Source organism: Oncorhynchus mykiss, chromosome 13 (genome assembly GCF_013265735.2).
Source record: "Oncorhynchus mykiss isolate Arlee chromosome 13, USDA_OmykA_1.1, whole genome shotgun sequence".
Lineage (NCBI taxonomy): Eukaryota > Metazoa > Chordata > Actinopteri > Salmoniformes > Salmonidae > Oncorhynchus > Oncorhynchus mykiss.
In genome coordinates, this window is record NC_048577.1 from 18202773 (window position 1) to 18225136 (window position 22364).

Here is a 22364-nt window from a genome sequence, read left to right on the forward strand (position 1 = left end):
TGGGCAGAAAGCTTAGCTTGTTAATCTAACTGCACTGTCCAATTTACAGTAGCTATTAGTGAAAGAATACCATGCTATTGGGGGGAGAGATGATCCTTGAACCCTCCTGTTGTACGTTAAATGTTAGTTGTGTTTCCGGTCCAATGACCAAGGACTCTCCTCACCAGTGTCATGATAAAAGACATCAAGAGCCTCATACAGTATACCATTTGGTCATTGTGCTGCCACAGAATTAATTGTGAGCAAAGCCTCAAAGGCTTTATATACCAGAGCTGCAAGAAAAGTTCTATATTATTGAAAGTGTTGTGATTGTGAGAATGCAAACAGGTGTGGTTCCCATGGAGGACATTTTATTTTGGGGAAAAGTTCCTGTGGGGGTTGCCAAGGAAGGCAAGAAGGGGAGTTGAGGTGTATGTGTGCTCAAACACATGCATGTGGGGGTCTGGGAGAGGAAGTGTGTCCCTCTGATGAATGGGCATGTGCCTGAACTCAATTTTATAACCTAATTGTAGTCTCACCCATTAATTTCTAATGACCAGGAACACCACAGCTGTACAAAAGTTAAAACACCCAAAATGTAATGAAAATCATGTATTTTGTGTGTTCAGATGCCCTCTGTGGAAAGTCATGGAACCTTATGACAGTCAGATTAAATGAACTACATTTTTCAGAGAGAACGTGTAAATCTGTACAATTCGACCGGAACACAGCTGGAGGTTCATACAAAGGAGTGATACTACAAATTAGCTACTGTATTTACACACATGCAGTCCTCAAGTACACCACCAGAGGGTTCAAGGAATAGAACTAGAAATATTGCCTTTGCTTCCCTCCAACTGTACATTTTGCAGTGGAAAGCGAGATGAAACCGGTTCACAACCAGTTGGCCCCGACTGGTACCGGGTAGAGAGGAGGGGCTTGGCGCGACGTGGGGGAAGTTGCGCAGGTCTCACTGAAGGTTCAGGTTTGACATTTCCCGACGCGGACAAGAAACAAGGTGCATGGCAACAACTGCATAGTGATCTACGTGTTAAATCTAGTGAATTACATCTGACTAGATAGTAGATGGCTACACTTTGGTATCTGTGAGCAGTCAAACGTTTTAGTACAAAGCCAGCCAACTACCCCGCCTGCATTACATTAGCAAAGTCAGCACAGCTAGCTAGCGTCCTTCATTTTGGTGAGACAGTTTGCTAGCTACCTAACGAGTGAACGGGACTATTTCTTTAAAACCTGAACACCATTATAGGATTTTACTCAAAATGTTCGCGCTTACAAGTTAGCTCGCTTTTTTTTCAGCTAACAGTTTGCTATCTGGTGTGGTTACTGACTTGTTTATTGTAGCCTGTCACCGGCAAAATGACTGTCTTTGAAATTAACCAAGTCATCGGTCCCTAGCGAACGTCAAAAGCCAGGTAAGGTATGTTATGTGCTGTGTGCATGACATTTGACCCCCTTTTCAATAGCTAAAGCGGTAGGGTTAGCTAACTTCTGTATTCAGTTGGACCTGGTGTAGCCCTTTTTATTGTTTAATGGCTGTAGCGAGTCTTTGCAAAACGTTACATCATTATGTTGACATGCGTATGTAATTGGTATAGCTATTCACCCTCTCACTGTAGTTGGGGCTGTAAACAAACAGCGACAAGACGGCAAGAGAAGGGAAGGAGGCGCTCGAATCGCTCCTTCAGGATTCATCCACTCCATCAGCATCAACGATGGAGTTGGCACTGGTAAGTTAGTAACGTTAGCTACACATGTATAAATGAACACTGTGTAGTCCACAGGCATTGTCTTTGGTTCTATACAAGCGAGCTAACCTGACTGACAGTGATACCGAGTCTCAGAATATTAACTTTAAAGGCGCACTATGCAGAAAACGTCCCGCCATTTCTTGGTTGCTAAAAATGTAATAGATCGCCTAATTTCCGTTTATATGACAAACGTGTAGGGAATCGTTTGTTGTTTTTTTACCCATATATACCGCAGTGAAATTTTTTTTCCATAACCAAAAATATATATTTTATCTGATGTTTGTGTATAAAAATGACACATTTTTATACACGAAATTTAGGAACAGGAAGCATAGAAATAAGGCACATAGAGCATATCTACTTCTTAGGCTTGCTTTCAATGAGTGACCGATCTATAAATCAATTTCTGTGAATTTGGTTTTCACCCAAAAAGTTACATATTGCAGCTTTAAAATAATGTCAAACAAAAACCAACGATTGCAAAGTTAAAAACCATACATCTCAGTACACAAGGACTACTTTTAACAATTTCCACCGAACATTTTACTCAAACACATTTACTTGAACATTGCAGATGCAGCATTTGGTAACAGAATGATGGCACAAACTGTTATTCTGTTAGCAAACTTTGCATCTGCACTCTTTTTCAAGAAAATTTGTTTTCTGCAAAGATTTGGTCTGAATACCTGGGGTCATGGGCAGGATTTGACTATTCTCCAGAAGTAAGGAGTTGAAATCTACCAAAGTGTATGGAGGTGAGGCCCAACACCCTTTTATGTTCTACAGGCAGCCCCTCATTGGTCATTGTTGTCTGTTACCATTGCATTCTTTAGAAAAATAGGACATGTTTTTTGTAATGTTGAGAATAATGGGTTGTAAGACTAAGCCTGTGACGTCAGGGTAAAGGAGGCTGCCATAGACTGAGACAGTTGTATTTTCTGTGCTAACATTGTAATATTCTACTACACTAATTTTACATTGGTTATGTCATCCAGGCCTGGGGAAGACAGTGTAGTACACACAGGCTGAAAGTCACACATTCATTTGCATAAACAGACTCCCACCACCATCCAATTCTCAGTGACCCATATTTAGTGTCACACACACACAGAAATACAGATACACACAGCGACACAGCCACTGCATGACTCATACATTGCATTTCATAGAGACAAAATTTGTCAGAGAGCGATTTAGAGGGGAGGAGAGAGAGCAGCGCAATTCTGTTGTGTATATGTGTGTGTATGTGCGAATCAGCGAGAGAGAGACCAATAGAAGCATGTGGATGAAGCTGGGGTGGGGGTGAGAAGAGGTAGCAGCAGCAGCAGCAAACCATTGTGTGTTAGATTGAGAGAGAAAGGGGGAAGCGAGAGATGGAGATGACTTATTTTGTAATATGCTGTTCGTAGCAGCAGCACAGAGAGAGAGGGGTGAAAGAGGGAGACATGCAACAGAAACAGGATTCTCAAGGAGGCAAACCCTCAAGCATCTTGGGAAAGGTAGGGAGGATAGCCAGTGGTGTTTGTGTGTTACTGTCAAGTGCCAGTGTGGATGCGTTTTCATGCTATGCTGCTGTGCATTTGTGTCTACATGCTTTTAAAAATAATTGTTAATCTGTGCATTTGTGTCTACATGCTTTTAAAAATAATTGTTAATCACCATGATTACAGTATTTGAGATTCGGCATCATACGCCTGTCAGCATCTGTCTTTGTGTGTGCCATCTGTGAGTGTGCGTATGTATATATGTTTGTGTGTCCCTGTGTTTTTCAGATGTACAGGGTTGCAGGTGTAGTTGGATGGTACAGTGAACATCTGTTTCAGGACTAAGTGAAATAAAACAATGAAAATGGTCATAAAAAACAACAATAGAAATAGCACTATATACATAACTGTAGCAGCGATGAATGAATACATGTTCATTGAGGCAGAATAAAGACTGTTGTGGGGGTGAACATAGGGAGAGTAGCAGGCAGACTTAATGACCAGTAAGGGGGGTGGGGACCAAGTTAAATTAAACAATAGAAATAAGAATAGAAATACATATTAACAACTGCAACAGTGATGAATGTCATTGGGGTGGGGGCAGAGTAAAAGACAGCTATGGGGGGGGCTGTCCATAGGGGGAGCAGCAGGGGGGAGGGGGTAGTAGGTAGCTGACTAGTGGTGGCTATTCAGCAGCCTGATGGTCTGGGGGTAGAACCTATTGGCCAGTCTTCCAGTTTTTGCCATGATGCTCCTGTACTGCCCATGTCAGAGTGATGGATGCGGGGAGAACAGGCCGTGGCTCAGGTCCCTGATGATCTTCTTGGCCTTCCTGCAACACCTGGTGTTGTAGATGTCCTGGAGGGCAGACTGTGTGCACCCAATGGTGCGTTTGGCTGCACGTATCACCCTCTGAAGTGCATTGCGATCAGAGGCGGTGAAGTTGCCTTACCAGGTTGTGATGCAGTCCGACGGTATGCTCTCGATGGTGCTCCTGTAAAACACTGAGGGCCCTCTGGGAGAGGCCGAATTTCTTCAGAATCCTGAAGTTGTTGTGCCTCCTTCACCACGGTGACCGTGTGATTTGTACACCGAGGAATTTAAAGTTATTGACCGTCTCCACGGTGGCCCAGTTGATGAGGATGTGTCCAGCCTGGTTCCTCCTGAAGTCCACAATCAGGTCCTTTGTTTTGCTGACGTTGAGGGAGAGGTTGCTTACCTGGCACCACACCTGGCCTCCCTGTAGTCCATGTCGTTGTTGTTGGTAATCAGACCTACTACTGTCGCGTCGTCAGCGAACTTGATGGAGTTGGAACTGTGTGAGGCCATGCAGTTGTGGGTATACAGGAAATACAGGAGGGGACTGAGGACGCACCCTTGTGGGGCCCCCGTGTTGAGAATCCGTGTCGAGCACGTAATGTTGCCTACCTTCACCACCTGGGGGTGGCCCTTCAGGAAGTCCAGGACCCAGTTGCATAGGGAGGAGTTCAGACCCAGTTGCATAGGGAGGAGTTCAGACCCAGGGATGTGATCCTTGTATTTAGCTAATAGGATACTATAGTATTGACGGATCAGTTGTAGTCCATGAACAGCATCCCGATGGGTAAAGGGGAGTGTGCAGTGCAATGGTGTATGTACGTACGTGCGCCTGTGTGTGTGTTGGTATTTATCAGTGTGTGTCCCATTTATCCCACCGTCTCTAGCTATATTTAGCATTTGTCTGTGTACATCCCCCCCCCCCCCCCCCCCCCCCCCCTCTGTATTTGTCTGTCAGACGTGTGAATAATGATAACGCTGAGTCTCCATGTGATTCGCCATGACAGCTCCTCTGTTTGTGTGTCGACTGTCTGCACGCATCTCCATCACCACTGGTTGTGTGGGCGCTCGCTTGTGTTCTGTGGCTGTCGTTGCAATTTGTTGTATCTGTGTGTACTTGTGCATACATCATGAACATGTTTCTGTACTGTGCAAAGCCTTTTAGGGCATCGTTTGTGTTTCAAACAGAATGTGCGGTGTAAGCCGTATTGCCTTCCTGCATGCCCGTGCATGTAGCATCAGTCACACACAAAACAACGTGTGGAAGTGTGCTTATCCCTCGTCCTCTTTTTTTTTTTTTTCTCTCTCACCCTCTTCTCTCTCCCATCTCGCTCTCTCTCCATGCCCCCCCACCCCCCCCAGGCGCATCCAGCTCTCAAGGCCTTCATGTGTGGCTCCCTGAGTGGCACCTGCTCCACGCTGCTCTTCCAGCCTCTGGACCTGGTCAAGACGCGCCTGCAGACCCTGCAGAACATCATGAAGCCTGGGTATGTAGTGGAGCTCTGCAATACGAACAACAATCCATATCGCCAATACATTTACCCTTTTTTTTTGGGGGGGGGGGGGATTTTTAATTTACTATTTGGAGAGGTGCACAGTTACTCTCCATTTGCACCCTATGTACACTGTGTCAAAGAAATGGCCGTAATACATTATTATTAAGTTATTTGGTTACCAGGTGATCCAGCGTTTAAAAGATGATGTAACGCTGCTACAGAAAGAGACCTGTATTTTAAACATTTATTTAGTTATGCATTTATTTCTTATTAAGACATGAGACTGATGTTATATGTAAATGTATTTAGAACTCCATTAGTCTATTGGTGTTTGGTAATTGCAGCATGTTATTTGCTCCAAACACAATGGACTTTTAGACTGCAAAGTAGGCAGTCTACAGGCACCGGCTGCGCAGCTTCAGCTTCGATGTAGTGCAGTGGCAATGACATGTAGGGTTTCACCATCCTACTGGATCACATATCAGTTGTTGTTGCCAAATAGTGCTCTGCACCGACCAGTTTCAGCTCCGATGATATTTTGGCGTGACATTTCTCGTACATTTTGTATTTCTTGTCCAGATTGTGAACCATCTTCTTTTGCGATGTGGTACTTTATCTGTCATTTCATTCCATCGGTTAGTGTGTGTTGCATAGTACAGTGCCTTGCGAAAGTATTCGGCCCCCTTGAACTTTGCGACCTTTTGCCACATTTCAGGCTTCAAACGAAAAAAAGATATAAAACTGTATTTTTTTGTGAAGAATCAACAACAAGTGGGACACAATCATGAAGTGGAACAACATTTATTGGATATTTCAAACTTTTTTAACAAATCAAAAACTGAAAAATTGGGCGTGCAAAATTATTCAGCCCCTTTACTTTCAGTGCAGCAAACTCTCTCCAGAAGTTCAGTGAGGATCTCTGAATGATCCAATGTTGACCTAAATGACTAATGATGATAAATACAATCCACCTGTGTGTAATCAAGTCTCCGTATAAATGCACCTGCACTGTGATAGTCTCAGAGGTCCGTTAAAAGCGCAGAGAGCATCATGAAGAACAAGGAACACACCAGGCAGGTCCGAGATACTGTTGTGAAGAAGTTTAAAGCCGGATTTGGATACAAAAAGATTTCCCAAGCTTTAAACATCCCAAGGAGCACTGTGCAAGCGATAATATTGAAATGGAAGGAGTATCAGACCACTGCAAATCTACCAAGACCTGGCCGTTCCTCTAAACTTTCAGCTCATACAAGGAGAAGACTGATCAGCGATGCAGCCAAGAGGCCCATGATCACTCTGGATGAACTGCAGAGATCTACAGCTGAGGTGGGAGACTCTGTCCATAGGACAACAATCAGTCGTGTATATTGCACAAATCTGGCCTTTATGGAAGAGTGGCAAGAAGAAAGCCATTTCTTAAAGATATCCATAAAAAGTGTCGTTTAAAGTTTGCCACAGGCCACCTGGGAGACACACCAAACATGTGGAAGAAGGTGCTCTGGTCAGATGAAACCAAAATTGAACTTTTTGGCAACGATGCAAAACGTTATGTTTGGCGTAAAAGCAACACAGCTCATCACCCTGAACACACCATCCCCACTGTCAAACATGGTGGTGGCAGCATCATGGTTTGGGCCTGCTTTTCTTCAGCAGGGACAGGGAAGATGGTTAAAATTGATGGGAAGATGGATGGAGCCAAATACAGGACCATTCTGGAAGAAAACCTGATGGAGTCTGCAAAAGACCTGAGACTGGGACGGAGATTTGTCTTCCAACAAGACAATGTTCCAAAACATAAAGCAAAATCTACAATGGAATGGTTCAATAATAAACATATCCAGGTGTTAGAATGGCCAAGTCAAAGTCCAGACCTGAATCCAATCGAGAATATGTGGAAAGAACTGAAAACTGCTGTTCACAAATGCTCTCCATCCAACCTCACTGAGCTGGAGCTGTTTTGCAAGGAGGAATGGGAAAAAATGTCAGTCTCTCGATGTGCAAAACTGATAGAGACATACCCCAAGCGACTTACAGCTGTAATCGCAGCAAAAGGTGGCGCTACAAAGTATTAACTTAAGGGGGCTGAATAATTTTGCACGCCCAATTTTTCAGTTTTTGATTTGTTAAAAAAGTTTGAAATATCCAATAAATGTCGTTCCACTTCATGATTGTGTCCCACTTGTTGTTGATTCTTCACAAAAAAATACATTTTTATATCTTTATGTTTGAAGCCTGAAATGTGGCAAAAGGTCGCAAAGTTCAAGGGGGCCGAATACTTTTGCAAGGCACTGTAAGTTGTGTGTGCAAACGATTCCTTATTGTGTTGTCCCTGGGCACTGCTCATGTCATGACTAGGGCTGTTAGTGACCATATTACCACCACACCGGCAGTCATAACCACAGTCAAATTCCACGTGACCGTTGAGTCACGGTAACTAGGCTCTAAAACTGCACTCTGATGCCGCTGATAGCTTACCAAACTTGCTAACTTCTGCTATGGCCGGTACTCTGCGCTCCATTGTCCCTTTTAAGTCACTCTGTTCTTCTTAAACGGGCTACATTTTCTTCACATCATAATGTTTCTTTAGACCTGCCTAAAATAAATAATGGATTTATTGTAAGGCTGAAAGCAATATTAAATGGATTTATTGGACTTTTTAAATGTAGATGTTCCTAAGGTCTGCATCAGTGGCTTGTAGGCTATGCGTGGTAGACAGAAACGCTAAACACGTTTATGTTAATTAACAGTCAATTACCATTAGTCAGGCAGTTATTTGCATGACAATCACCTGCTGGCAACATTTCATAACAGCCTTAGTCATGACACTTGTTGGCCTCTGTCTAATTCTTCTTCGCCATGCATTCGTCATGCTCTATTACCTGCCTGTGTTTCAAATGGTGGAAACAGTTGTTGGTGTTACCTCGAGTGGTTGCCATAGTTGTGCGACAGTTCAAGCACATCGCCTCACTCTGCTCAATGTCACTAGGTTGAAAACCGAAATGGGCACAAACAACCAACACAGCATCCATCTTTGGCAGCGCTTGTTTTTGGATTTCTGGAACGGCAGTTTGTTTGTCTCCGTTCATTTGAACAAGGCTACTCGCAGCGTCACCAATGAACGAGGCCACTCGCAACATCACTTGGGAGAACTGCCAATAACAGGTGTTGGAAGCTTGGGATAGAACACGGCTCTGATTGGCTCGAATGAAACGGCATAGATGAAAGTGTTGAGCTCCGGCAGCGTGACGCTTTTCTCTGCCTTTTTGCTTTCATACATGCTGTGCCGCTCCGTAGGCTATTGTTTAATGCACACAGGAACATTGTGTAATCCCCGAAAATGACCGACATTAGCAAAATTGCTTCGGTATGAGTTCGAAGTGTTGGTGGCGGTAATTTTGGGTTTATCATCCCAGCTTTAGTCTGTAGGACACACATACACAGAAAGAGCCAGAGACACAAACACACACGTGTATGTATACTTGCATAAACACTGATACAGACACACACACACACTGCAGAATCCCTCTTCAGTAGCTTTCAGACAGTTTGAATCCCTTCATTTGGCCCATATATGCTAATTGAACACACTTCCATGCTAACAACTCCTCACTAGAATTGACCCCCGAAGACGTGTTGGGAACAAATCTACAGGTGAATCTGTCTTTGTAGACTTTCGCTTATTTTCAAGTATCCACTCTCTTAACTTAATGAATGTTGTGTGTTTAACCATGTATTTATCTCCTGTCTCAGAGCTCCTAAGGTGGGGATGATGACAGTGCTTGTCCAGGTCATTCGGACAGAGAGCTTTCTGGGCCTGTGGAAGGGAGTGTCACCGGTGAGAGTCTAATCGAAGCAGTCTGGCTTCCCTGTTCGCCTTGTGGTTTACTTTCCCTGTTTTAACACAGTCTGTGTACGAAGTCTGGCTTAGTGTATCACTTTGGTTTAGTGAATATTTTTTCTAGGAACCAGGCTTTCTTAGCAGATCACGTCGCTCTCCAAAAACGACAGGGCTTTTTTTTTTTTACAACTGTTTTCTTTTGTGTGAACAATAGCAGAGGTGGCGGCCCCAAAGATGGCGGCCCCGTGTACTTATCACAAATGCCTCGTTTGCGCATTTCACCGAATTGTACATTGCTCTCCTTGACTCCTTTTATTGTGTCCTCATTAGCACAGTGCACATGCTTCCAATTCTCGCTCCAAGACAGCGGTAATTTGAAAACCCCAAAAAGTTGATTGTGCTGATTTATTGCCGTCGAACCATGTCGTTCTCCGTTGTTTAACAAAAATCAGTGGATGTCATATCTCAATTCCAAAAATTGTATCCACTTCGCCACTGTAGCTGAATTCTTCTTGGAGGTAGAAACAATCTAAATCTTGACTTCTCTCTCTCGCTCTCCTAACACACTCTCCTCACACTCATTCTCTCTCTCTCCCCAGTCGTTTGTGCGCTGTATCCCAGGCGTAGGTATCTACTTCTCTACCTTCTACTCACTGAAGCAGCACTACTTCCAGGAGGGCCGGGCCCCTAACGCTGGGGAGGCTGTGCTGCTGGGGGCCGGGGCCAGGGCCGTGGCTGGGGTCTGCATGCTGCCTGTCACCGTCATCAAGACACGCTTCGAGGTGAGAGCTTCTTCTCGGTGTTGTGAATGGGGATGGACTACAATAAAAGATGGAGAGGGGAAGGAGCTGGGATTAAGGTATGGTTGAGTGTGAGAGAGGTTGTTACAGCTATATGAGGATGGAAAAAGACTTTGAGGGAGTGGTGTAGGATGGAGAGGAGGGGGTGGAGGGAGAGGAGCAAGGATGAGGTGAGGGTTGCTACAGCCATGTATGTTTAGGATGGATTAGGGCATGAATGGATGGGGGGGAAAGGGGTGGAATGATGTATGAATTAAGATGAAGAATGGTTCAGAATGTGTGTGAAAAAGGAAAGGAAGAATGAAGTCAGGAAGTAAACAAAGGAGGAAGGGGAGGAGTTGTTGGTTCAGTAATAGCATAGAACAAGCGCTAGCAGATAGGCTGGGATATTTCTGGTGTCTGTGGGCTGGAGATGGAAGGTATAATTAGAGGGAGGATGATGGTAGAATTAGCAGCCTGCTACCGCAGAGAGAGAGAGAGAGGGGGGAGATAAAGGGAAACGACAGGAGAGAAAGAGCAGAGAGAGAGAGAGGTTATCTGACGGTAGAGCTGATTGCCTTGGGAACTAAGCGCTTCCATCTGCATTTGAATAAATGCTGTCGTGTTGGTTTTATAAGGACTGAGCATCTAGCTGTGCATAGAGGATGTGTCACGACTACAAATGTTTACTGGAACTATGTCGCCTGCTAGTTTGTTCATCTCTATGACTACGATGTGTCATCTGTTTATTAATGGGGCTCCGTTGGTTTCCAGAGGTGGTGGATATCTATCTGGTTTAGTGTTTAAATGTTGCTAGTAGTTGTGTGTTGAGTTAGTATTCAGTCAGCGGAGGCTGCTGAGGGGAGGACGGCTCATAATAATGGCCGGAAAGGAGTGACTGGGAAGGTATGAAACCGATGAAAACCATGTGTTTGATACCATTCCATTGACTCCATTTCCGGTAATTTATTATGAGCCGTCCTCCCCTCAGCAGCCTCCGCTGTATTCAGCATTGGGGTCCATTTCAATTCAGTCAATTGAAATGGAACCGACCCCAACCCTCGTGGTAACCTGTAGGTATTCCAGAGTGGACGGTACAACTATGTGATCTACTGTGGTTGTAGTGTATAATGGGGTGTATTACTGTGTGTGTTGCGCAGAGCGGACGGTACAACTACGTGAGCGTCCTGGGAGCTCTGAAGAGCGTGTGTGAGACGGAGGGGCCCAGGGCTCTGTTCTCCGGGCTGACGGCCACACTGCTCCGAGACGCCCCCTTCTCTGGCATCTACGTCATGTTCTACAGCCAGGCCAAGAGGTCCCTGCCACCGGGTAAGAGAAACACACTAATCTGCCCTAAGGATACAGTTGTGAGAGGAGGGGAAGAGGGAGAGACCACAAAATGTCACACCGACACACTGAATAGTCAAGTGTGTTACTTCAACAAGATTTCTTTACATTGGCGTCTGTTAGTGTAAAAAGCTTTTAAACGCCATGTGGGGTATTGCTTGCACTAAATTCCGAGTAATCCAGAATAATGACATGTATTTTCTATTAGTGCCCGGGTAAGTCTGACATTCTCTGTGCGGTCTCTTCCCTCAGAGGTGAGCTCGTCGCCCTATGCCCCGTTGGGGAACTTTGGCTGTGGGGTGATGGCTGGAGTCCTAGCCTCTGTGGTCACCCAGCCAGCTGACGTGGTCAAGACTCACATCCAGGTCAGCCCCTCCCACTGGACAACCAAGGACGCCATTCGCTACATCTACATGGTGATGACTGAATCTTAATGAAAATATACAGTACATGATTCATTTCCTGTGTGTAAGGTCCCATTCTTGGTCTTCCAATTTTTCCCATTCTAAGGGTATTTTAATCCTTGAGATATAGCTATGGATTTGAAGCACTTCTTATTGAATGTAAATGTTCCTCCAAAAGCGACTGAACATCTCTTCTTGCACGCACTACTGTATTTACCAACTGAACAGTGATTGAACTCTCCTCTTCTCTCTCCTTCAGGAGCATGGTCTGAGGGGTTTCTTCCGTGGGGCTGTGCCACGCTCTCTGAGGAGGACTCTGATGGCAGCCATGGCCTGGACCGTCTACGAACAGCTGATGGCCCGCATGGGACTCAAGTCCTGAGGAGAGGAGTCAGGGAGGAACTGATAAAGGAAGAATGACGTGGGGACTTGTTTTTATACAAAGCAGCAGTTTGAGGGGGAAGAAAGTGAGAAGGAGGGAGAGAGAGGAGGTGTAGGGACTGTTTATCACAGCAACTAGCTTGAAAAAGACAAAGAGGTGGGTGTCGGTGGCACGGAAGAGTGAAAGGTGTGTGTGTTTTACATGTTGATGTTTATGAGAGTTATTGTGAATGTTTGTATGTCCTTACATTGTCAACCCTGAGCTTAAATGACATTCCCTCACTGCTGAGAACTGAACTGATCCCCCTCTGAGTGTGGAGACCATAGAAAACTATCTATTTCTATGGGGGAGACCATAGGGATCTATTTAATTATATTTCTATGGGGGAGACCCTCTCAGACTGTCTACTATGGATACCACTCCAGTGACAAGAGACTGTCACTGTCTAGGACTGTGACTAACGTCTATGTGTCTCTAACACTCCCAAGACGAAACGGCAGCTTTGATTTAGTTACCTCAGCAAGAGGTTATCGGCTGGCTAAAAGTGTAGTGGACTGGACAAAGTAATCCTGTGCCATGACCATGCAACATATTTACAAATGACCGGCAGACTACATTATCAGCACAGTGATTATTGCGACCTATCGAGTGACTGAAGGAAATACAATATTTGTTGACTGACTGACTGACTGACTAAAACCATTTATTACTAGCTTGGACAATCAAGACAATATTGCTGTGCAATGTAGCAAAAGACTAGGCTGATATTTTCTATACTGCAACTGCATAATTAGCTACTAGAAACTTGGCATTGGCATACTTAGCCATATTAAAATAGTGTACAGTGGGTGTTCTCTATACCCAATTCAACTGGGATAACATTTCTAGTGCATTCCATTCTGGTTGCAGTGTTGTAGACCGGATGTGCTTTATCTAACCAGTAATGATAGTCAATCCCAGAGTCATAGATGGATAATTGGCTCTAGTCAATCCCATTGGAACCCAGACGATGCAACTCTGGCCCCCTTTGGGCTGTAGCATTGTGAGACAATAGTCAACATCGCGATCATGAACATGCAGCTTCAGCATCACTGTATTACATGGGCCAGATTCAGTAGTCACAAACAGAAAGCAAACCGGAGGGACTAGCTGATCTTGTCCTATACGAAACGTAAAATCTGTTGGTTTTCTGATGCAAAACATTTTGCGACAATGTGCACTAATGTACACTACCCAGCTAAATATAGGAATCCATATCAGTGATGCACAGCCATGGTCCTGGATGGTCTCTTGTTAGTTTTGTAAATGAATAGGCCTATGTATTCAGTATTTTGAGTAGTTTGTTTTTGGAAGCCCATGCACGTGTATATTTTTTAACCCACAGTGTCCAGTGTGCCATGTTCAAAAATAAAAACCCATGACATGTCCGTTTTAAAGAGATGTGTTTATATTGAAAAGCATTGTGCAGTTTGAAAATATACACTGAGTGAGCGCAACTAAATATTAGGAGGGTGTTCTTAATGTTTGGAATACTCTGTGTATTGAGCCCTATTGAAGCTTCTAGGACCAGAGATGGCTGAGAGAAACTGATTTAAATCCTTCATTCTATATTGGTGCACTAGTAGCACAGGGCTACTCACTCAATGCCATCACTACAATCACTGTTTGCCAACTGCTTTTTACGCACACACATGAAAAAGGACATAACATAGCTTCAATATACACTCAGTGGCCAGTTTATTAGGTACATCCATCTAGTACCGAGTCGGACCCCCTTTGTTTCCAGAACAGCCTGAATTATTTGTGGGCGTGGAAACGTTGCTCAATTGGTGTCAAGGGACCTAACGTGCGCCAGTAAAACTTTACCCACACCATGACACCACCGCCACCAGCCTGGATGGGGGAATGGACTCATGCTGCTTACGCCAAATCCTGACTCTGCCATCAGCATGAATGAACAGGAACTGGGTTTCGTCAGACCAGGCAATGTTTTTCCACTCCTCAGTTGTCCAGTGTTGGAGATCACGTGCCCACTGGAGCCGCTTGTTTATAACTGATAGGAGTGGACCCCGGTGTGGTCTGCTGCAGTAGCTCTTCCTTGGCAAGGATAGATGAGTTGTGCATTCTGAATGCCATTTCCTGCTGTTATCTGCCCATTTGTGGGCCTACTGTTAGCTTGCACGATTCTTGCCATTCTCCTCCAACCTCTCTCATTAACAAGCTGTTTTCACCCACAGGACGACCGCTAACTGGATGTTTTTGGTTTGTCGCGCCATTTTCTGTAAACCCTAGACACTGTCGTGAGTGAAAAGCCCATTAGGCCGACCGTTTCTGAGATACTGGAACCGGCTCGCCTGGCACCAACCACCATACTACGCTCAAAGTTGCATAGGTCACTCGTTTTTCACATACTAACGTTCAATCGACTGGTAACTGAATGCCTCTGCCTGTCTGCCTGCTTTTTATAGCAAGCCGCGGCCACGTGACTCACTGTCTGTAGGAGCGAACCATTTTTGTGAAAGGGGGTGTGTACCTAAAACTGGCCACTGAGTGTAGTTTGAGTCATTGAGAGGGGAAACACTGAGTTAACCCTAGCTCAATGCCAGTAAGTGAATGCACTTTAGAATTCAACACATATTCATTCATTCATTCATTCAAGCCCCTTAGCGGCTGGTAAAAGGACTGGGGTGATTAGCTTTTCTTGCGAATTGGTAGTTCTTCAGCCCTTGTCTGTGTGTTTTGTTGTTGTAACACAGTAACTCTTACCACCAAATTGTCCTGTGCCGTAACATTTTTGCCTTGGCGAGTATCATCACTATTGTCCTTGATATTGTGACTTTACATTGTATATGGTCTGTTATTATTGTCAATATTTTGTGTGTGTGAGTTTGCTCAGACTGATGCTGTGCCTGTTTTTGTTTTACGTTAATAAAATTCCCCCCATTTTTGTACAATTCCTGATGTTTATTTGATTCAATCTTTGCCTAGATTAACTTCAACATTGGTTCATCGTGTCATCATCCTTTGTGGATGTCTCTACCTTGAGCTGCTGTATTTTCAGGCTCAAACCTCAGTACCGGGAGGTTTACTACAATGCTGATCAAGGAGAAAACCAGCTGACTTGCCTAAATAGTCTAAGCTTTTATTTTTTATTAAATCAAGCATGAGATGGGTATGGTCTAATTGATTCAACAAATTAACACCTAAGTTCAGCTTTTATTATGAACCAGAAGATCAATAGTTATTTCTGGTTGCTTATCAAAGTTAGCTAGCTAACTCATTGATCCTAATTTGTTGTATAGCCCGCTGGTCTCTTCAAAGCAACACCACATTGACATAACAGACAGTGACGGACTACAGCTCATGTCCTCAGAACACCGGGGCCCATGTGTCCTGAGGAAGAGACGGTCACTGCACAAGACAGCCCCACAGCTGACTTTCTCTGATGTGGGGAGAGGGGGATCATGATCAGAGGTTGATCGTCACGTGCTGATATGCACAAGGACACAGTCCCTAAGACAGGTTAGGTAAACATATTCTTAAATTACCTCTGGCAAGTATTCTCTAACAGCACAGATTCCTTGCAAAGTAGGACAGATCTTTCTTGAAACACCAATCCACTATCTTTGCTCTCACACATCCATAATGCAAATAGACTTGGCTGATAAAAGCAGAGTAAGGTTGTCAACCAGTGACAGAGAGGGGATCTAAAGACAGTGATGATATATCAAAAGAGTGAGGGGAGTTCACAGAAAAGTCTGGTCTTTCAGTGAATTATCAGCCATCAGATATAGATATAGTATTGTATGACTCATTGCTTCCTACATTTACACTTATCCAGAGTGACTTATAGTTAGTGCATTCATCTTAAACTAGCTAGGTGGGGCAACCACATATCACAGGCAGAGTAAGTACACTTTTCCTTGAGGTGAGGAAAGGAATTATTTGATACTCTTTGAAAAGGTAGGGTTTCAGGTGCTTTTGGAAGATGGGCAGGGACTCAGCTGTCCTAGCTTCAGGGGGAAGCTGGTTCTATCATTGGGGTGCCAGGACAGGGAAGAGCTTGGACTGGGCTGAGCGGGAGCTGCCCTCCCATACGGGTGGGAGGGCCAAGAGACCAGAGGTGGCAGAATGCAGTACTCGGATTGGGGTGTAGGGTTTGAGCATAGCCTGAATTTAGGGAGGGGCAGTTCCTCTTGCTGCTCCGTAGGCAAGCACCATGGTCTTGTAGTGGATGCGAGCTTCGACTGGAAGCCAGTGGATTGTGCAGAGGAGCAGGAGAACTTGGGAAGGTTGCAAACCAGGCGGGCTGCAGTGTTCCTCTTCTTCTCTCTCCTGACTGACTATATATTTCATCCCAGGCAGGAACCGGCTGAAATTAATCACTTTCTTATGATGTGGCCTGAATTGATTTCATTTCAAGGCAGTTGATTTTATATTCCCTTTGAACATTACCGAATTGGATAATGTCTTAATTGAATTGGCATCAAAATATTCAAAGTTATAAGTACCTCAAAATGGCAACCTATAATTTTACTGGTAAATAGACTATAAAGCGTTCAATTAATCATTACTAAATGGGGTGATGGTATGATCTCTTGGTATGAACTTTACAGTATTTAATTATTATAGATTTAACTGAATTTGAAGTGACAACTGCTTCCCATCATAATTTATGCCCGTTCTCATAGCACTTTAGACTCAAATGATTTCACTACCATCTATCGACCTTTTTATGAATTATTCTACTCTTCATCCTGGAGAAGGAAATGGAAGATGATTGGTGGAATTTACAGTATATATAGACGTCACTTCCGTTTCTCTTTCTCTTTTACCGTGAGGTACAGAACTCCATACGGCGTTGTCTCGTGGTGAGATAACAATTTACTATTTTCTTGAGTTAAAAGTTGCGGAGACAAATACTAAAGCGTTGTTACCTTCAACTATGAAGTTGTGTCTGATTGTTTCCTATATCCGTATAAATACAACCGCTGTAAATAGCGAATTACATGTTAGACAGCTAGGCCAGAAGCCATGGCTACTACTAACTTTAGCACTAGTAGCTAGTTCAGCCATGCGTGCTCGTGAAATCCATTGAGGAAGCTGGATACTAATAACTAAAGTAACCAACATCCATAGAGCCAACCAGACTAGTTTCACATGTATCAATAACGTATCAGTGTAATGCTCTTTTGCAACATTGTATTTATTGATATGAATTGGTCAGCAACATTGCATCACTTTTTTTATTTAACTAGACAAGTCAGTTAACATTCTTATTTACAGTGACGGCCTACCAGGGAACAGTGGGTTAACTGCCTTGTGGCAGAACAACAGATTTTTACCTTGTCAGCTCAGGGATTCGGTCCAGCGACCTATCGGTTAGTTACTGGCCCAACCCTCTAACCACTAGGCTACCTGCCGCCCCTCTTCCCCACATGCTCAAACCGATCATCACTCTGAGATCAGATGTCAGTCATAAGGAACGGCAACAATATTTTGATATAATAATTGTAAATTCTGTTTTTAGAAACGGATTCCAAGTCCCCATGACAAGTGCCTGTATAAGTACACTAAATCATTATAAGCATTGCAGTTTTGATAGTTTGTTCAGCACACAATTAAAGCCTGACACCGTCTGATGTCTGTGTTCAGGTGTCGGAAGTGTGCCAGAGTGATCCGGCCTGGTTTTCGCTAACATCAGTAGGGCTGCTGCCCAATGACTGGAGTTTGATAGTGACCTGAGCCACAATGACCCCTCAGTTCCAACTGCAACCATTCCCTGCTTCCCTACCTTTTATACAACATCTCACCGGTCTCCTCTCTTTTTTTCTCCCCCGCCAGCTTTTCCACATAACTCGTAACTTAGGAAAAGTGGTCACGATGTCCGGAGGTCTGGATGTGCTGCAGATGAAGGAGGAGGATGTGCTCAAGTTCCTGGCAGCCGGGACCCACCTGGGAGGTACCAACATGGACTTCCAGATGGAGCACTACACGTACAAGAGAAAGAGTGATGGTGAGTGGAGGAATACGAGATCCCTGGCTATTTGTCACTTTATGATCTGAAGACTTCCTGACCCTCACATATTTTGACTGTGGAGGATGTGAATGCTTTTGTTCCAGCCCTGCATTATCATACGCAATTCAACTATTTGTGGTCTTGAGTCTTGACATGATACACTGAATCAGATGTGTCGGTGCTGGGCTGGAACAATAGTCTGCACACAAGTTTGTATGATCAAGAGTTGTTGATACCTCTGAAATACACATTCCCCTTCTAAAAGCACTTGCGTTGTCCGGTCAGTGACTGGGTGAGTTGTCGTTGGAAGGGAATAGTAAAACCATCACTGTGGGTGAGATGGCAGTCTGAAACCGTAACTGACTCATCTCAATCAGTGATGGAACATCTTTCTAATATTCAATGTTTTTCTCTAGCTCAAACATTTATCCAATAGAGAATGATCTCAATGTTGGTGAAACACCAGTCCTCAGTCAGTTTTAATCGGTACAGTCTTTTTCTTCATTGATGGTCCTGAGAAAGGATAGCATGTGTATAGACATTATGGCTGTATGCATGTCGGGTATCAACATGTAACTGGTTGTCCCCTCAGGTGTGTACATCATCAACCTGAAGAAGACATGGGAGAAGCTGCTGCTGGCTGCCCGTGCCATTGTGGCCATTGAGAACCCAGCTGATGTCTGCGTCATCTCCTCCAGGAACACTGGACAGGTGAGACCCCCACTGCTAGCTCACCTGACATAGTCGAGGGCCCAGAGTTTCTCCTGGGTTATGTTCAGGAGGCGCAAAATGGAAGTGAACACTCTAAAGAGGAGAGGTACTATCTATACTTGTCCAAGAAACTTGTTTTCATTTACTGGTGTGTCCTGATGACCATTACCGTGGTCAGGTCAGTTGGCCTGATGTAATTGTGAGTGACTAGCTAAACGGCACACAATTAAAGCCTGGCACTGTGACATCTGTGTTCAGGTGTCGGAAGTGTGCCAGAGTGATCTGGCCGGGTTTTCGCTAACATCAGTAGGGCTGCTGCCCAATGACTGGAGTTTGATAGTGACCTGAGCCACAACCAAACATACCATATTACTGCTAAGTTATATTCTTGATTGAGTCACCTCCTGCTTGTTAGCCAATCCAGTAACTCCACTCCCCGTTCTCCTCCAACCAGAGGGCTGTCCTGAAGTTTGCGTCCGCCACCGGCGCCACCACCTTCCACGGTCGTTTTACCCCCGGAACCTTCACCAATCAGATCCAGGCTGCTTTCCGTGAGCCCCGCCTCCTGATCGTGACAGATCCCCGTGCCGACCACCAGCCCCTGACTGAGGCCTCCTACGTCAACATCCCCACCATCGCCATGTGTAACACTGACTCTCCCCTCAGATATGTGGACATCGCCATCCCCTGCAACAACAAGGTACAGACAGGCCATAGACTACAGATATATGTTCTAGTGGTTTCACATTTTTTATATGCATGTGTATATGTATATATAATGTGTGTGTGTGTGAATATGAGAGAGAATGACTTGAACAGCATATCAGTTTTGTCCCCAATAGTGTTTCCTCAAAGTGAAAGGGTAGATGGGAACTTCCGCGGATATCTTGGTCAACAGATGGAAATATGCAGCACACAATTAAAGCCTGACACGGTCTGATGTCTGTGTTCAGGTGTCGGAAGTGTGCCAGAGTGATCTGGCCGGGTTTTCGCTAACATCAGTAGGGCTGCTGCCCCATGACTGGAGTTTGATAGTGACCTGAGCCACAACCATGAACCCTACTGGGACTCTTCCTTCCTAGGGAGTTTCCTTCGCACTTCCTTGTCAGTAGTCGAAGACACCCTCCCATGTAGTCATATTTTTACTGGGTATCAGTTAATCCACTAACCAATTCTACTAGTTTAGACTGATCAATTCTGTTGATGGCCTTCGTGTCTCTGTATAACTGACTTGACTGACTGTTGCCAGTGCATATAATCATCAGTGCATTAGTATACAAATCTAGGTATAACTGACTGTTGTCTCTTGTGTTCCAGGGCCACCACTCTGTTGGTCTGATGTGGTGGATGCTGTCTAGGGAGGTGCTGCGGATGAGGGGCACCATCTCCAGGGAACACCCCTGGGAGGTCATGCCTGATCTCTACTTTTACAGAGACCCAGAGGAGGTAACTGACATACTGGGACACTATGGTTCACACACTGTTTATACCAGGGGTTTTCAACTGGTCGTGGAGAGCTGAGTGTTTGAGGTTTTTGATCTAGTCCTGCACTAATTGTTTGATACAACTTAACTAATCATGGTCCTCTGTCTTGACCACGATTAATTTAATCATATGTGTTGGTGCTGGACTGGAACAAAAACCTGCTCGCCGTGTAGCTATTCAGGAACTGAGTTCGGAGACCTCGAATGCACATTCCCCTACTAAAAGCACTTGCTTAGTCCGGTCAGTGACTGGGTGAGTTGTCGTTGGAAGGGAATAGTAAAACCATCACTGTGGGTGAGATGGCAGTCTGAAACCGTAACTGACTCATCTCAATCAGTGATGGGATAACTTGAAGCAAAATATGCTTCTGATGTGATGTTGTATGCTTGCGCTAAGAATTCATATACCTGTGGTGCCTGCATACCTGAGCTTTCACGCAAATTGTAACGTCACAACCCTAATTTGTAACCTCTTCGTCCCGTTCCAGATTGAGAAGGAGGAGCAGGCCGCGGCCGAGAAGGCTGTTGGCAAGGAGGAGTTCCAGGGCGAGTGGACCGCCCCCACGGCCGACTTCGCCCAGCCCGAGGTGGCCGACTGGTCCGAGGGAGTGGCAGTGCCCTCTGTGCCCATCCAGCAGTTCCCTGCTGGCATTGAGGGTAAGAGCTTCACCGAGGGTAAGCGATGAATACACAGGAGTGGAGGCCACAAATGCAAAGGTGGATGGAGTAGCACATTTTGACAATCACAAAACAAAATGGCTACCGGAGTACATTTCACTCAAACTTTGTTTAATTCTCCTTTTCAGCCGCTGCTCCTTCCAAGGCCCCAGCTGCAGCTGAAGGCTTTGCTGGTGAGTTCTACTGAAAGTAAATTAGTATTGCCCCTTTTTTGCCCATCTAGGACCTAAAATGTCCTATATGACCAACACAGAGGGGTAGAGTAGTTCTCTCATAAACCTGTAGTGAAGCATCAAATCCTCACTGCGGATCCTGTCGGGAGAAACACAATTTCTCTTGACTGTTGAAATGTCTACGATAAATAGTTTGATTGTATTCTCACACACGCATGATTGTATTCCTACAGAGGATTGGAGTGCCCAGCCTGCCACAGAGGATTGGTCCGCTGCCCCCACTGCCCAGGCTACCGAGTGGGGTGGTGCCTCCGCTGATTGGTCCTAAGTGGTGTCGATCACTCGAGTCAGAAGCTGTGCTGTAAACAGTGACGTCAATAAACTTGGCTTATTGTTTTTAAACTTGTCTATTTTTCTTGGGGTGAGGTCGATTTACAAATACATGGGTTTATTATATTGTTTTTTTTGCATTGACAGAATTTCATCTGTCATCTACTCTTATGGTTTCTTCAGTTTGACCTTCACCACTCAAGAGTCACAATGTATACACACAAATCAGAAATCCATACAAATGTTATATAGACTGTTCAGTTTAAAATTGATATTTAAAGATAGAATCACTAGTTGTTGCATTGAATGATGAATACACATTTAGTTGATTTGAAGAATATAATTTATAAATGGCTTAGTGAAACTTACAATGCTTAGTTTCAATTAAGGATTCTAGCTATAAAAGGTGACTCCTGTGTTGTGAATTTGTGCAGAACAGGTTGTTTGTAGAAAGTTCTTGGCAGATTTGAATTTATTTGGCATCGTGTCCATAAAAATAAATTGGTGGCTAGATTATGAATCAGGCATTCCATATATCTATATAGCAGGCCTGGGCCTGATTGGGGTCACACTTTTGCCCCAGAAGTTAAATATATCACCCCAGATGGGACTCGAACCCACAATCCCTGGCTTAGGAGGCCAGTGCCTTATCCATTAGGCCACTGGGGCTGT

General features: G+C 44.5%; 2 protein-coding genes and 4 non-coding genes across 15 annotated transcripts; 5 read left to right on the forward strand and 1 right to left on the reverse strand.

The window, feature by feature from the left end:
• The first annotated feature begins 844 nt into the window (after positions 1–844).
• On the forward strand, positions 845–15253 carry LOC110485796 (mitochondrial glycine transporter B). Of its 9 annotated transcripts, none has more exons than XM_021556966.2 (10): positions 845–997; positions 1345–1420; positions 1620–1730; positions 3161–3250; positions 5414–5538; positions 9298–9382; positions 9985–10167; positions 11325–11493; positions 11764–11927; positions 12175–15253. In XM_021556966.2, exons 3-10 carry the CDS (start codon positions 1716–1718, stop codon positions 12295–12297), a joined length of 954 nt encoding a protein of 317 aa, XP_021412641.2. In that variant the 5' UTR covers positions 845–997; positions 1345–1420; positions 1620–1715; the 3' UTR covers positions 12298–15253. The 9 variants fall into 9 exon arrangements, with proteins under 9 accessions (XP_021412641.2, XP_021412640.2, XP_021412642.2 ...); XM_021556965.2 differs by having other exon boundaries at positions 1345–1415; XM_021556967.2 differs by lacking the exon at positions 1345–1420 and having other exon boundaries at positions 856–997.
• A 1815-nt stretch (positions 15254–17068) lies between these two features.
• On the forward strand, positions 17069–21764 carry LOC110485798 (40S ribosomal protein SA). Of its 2 annotated transcripts, none has more exons than XM_021556973.2 (8): positions 17069–17168; positions 18142–18313; positions 18909–19027; positions 19482–19727; positions 20345–20473; positions 21000–21186; positions 21318–21362; positions 21596–21764. In XM_021556973.2, the coding sequence occupies exons 2-8, from the start codon at positions 18181–18183 to the stop codon at positions 21688–21690; spliced, it is 954 nt and encodes a 317-aa protein (XP_021412648.1). In that variant the 5' UTR covers positions 17069–17168; positions 18142–18180; the 3' UTR covers positions 21691–21764. The 2 variants fall into 2 exon arrangements, with proteins under 2 accessions (XP_021412648.1, XP_021412649.1); XM_021556974.2 differs by having other exon boundaries at positions 21000–21168.
• Positions 17908–18051, forward strand: LOC118938573. The gene has a single exon (XR_005035781.1). It is a non-coding gene; the product is annotated as a small nucleolar RNA SNORA62/SNORA6 family (small nucleolar RNA).
• On the forward strand, positions 19243–19384 carry LOC118938572. Its single transcript, XR_005035780.1, has one exon. It is a non-coding gene; the product is annotated as a small nucleolar RNA SNORA62/SNORA6 family (small nucleolar RNA).
• On the forward strand, positions 21401–21519 carry LOC118938622. Its single transcript, XR_005035829.1, has one exon. It is a non-coding gene; the product is annotated as a small nucleolar RNA SNORA26 (small nucleolar RNA).
• Positions 21765–22288: 524 nt separating the features above from the next.
• On the reverse strand, positions 22289–22361 carry trnar-ccu. Its single transcript has one exon. It is a non-coding gene; the product is annotated as a tRNA-Arg (tRNA).
• Between the last annotated feature and the right edge of the window lie 3 nt (positions 22362–22364).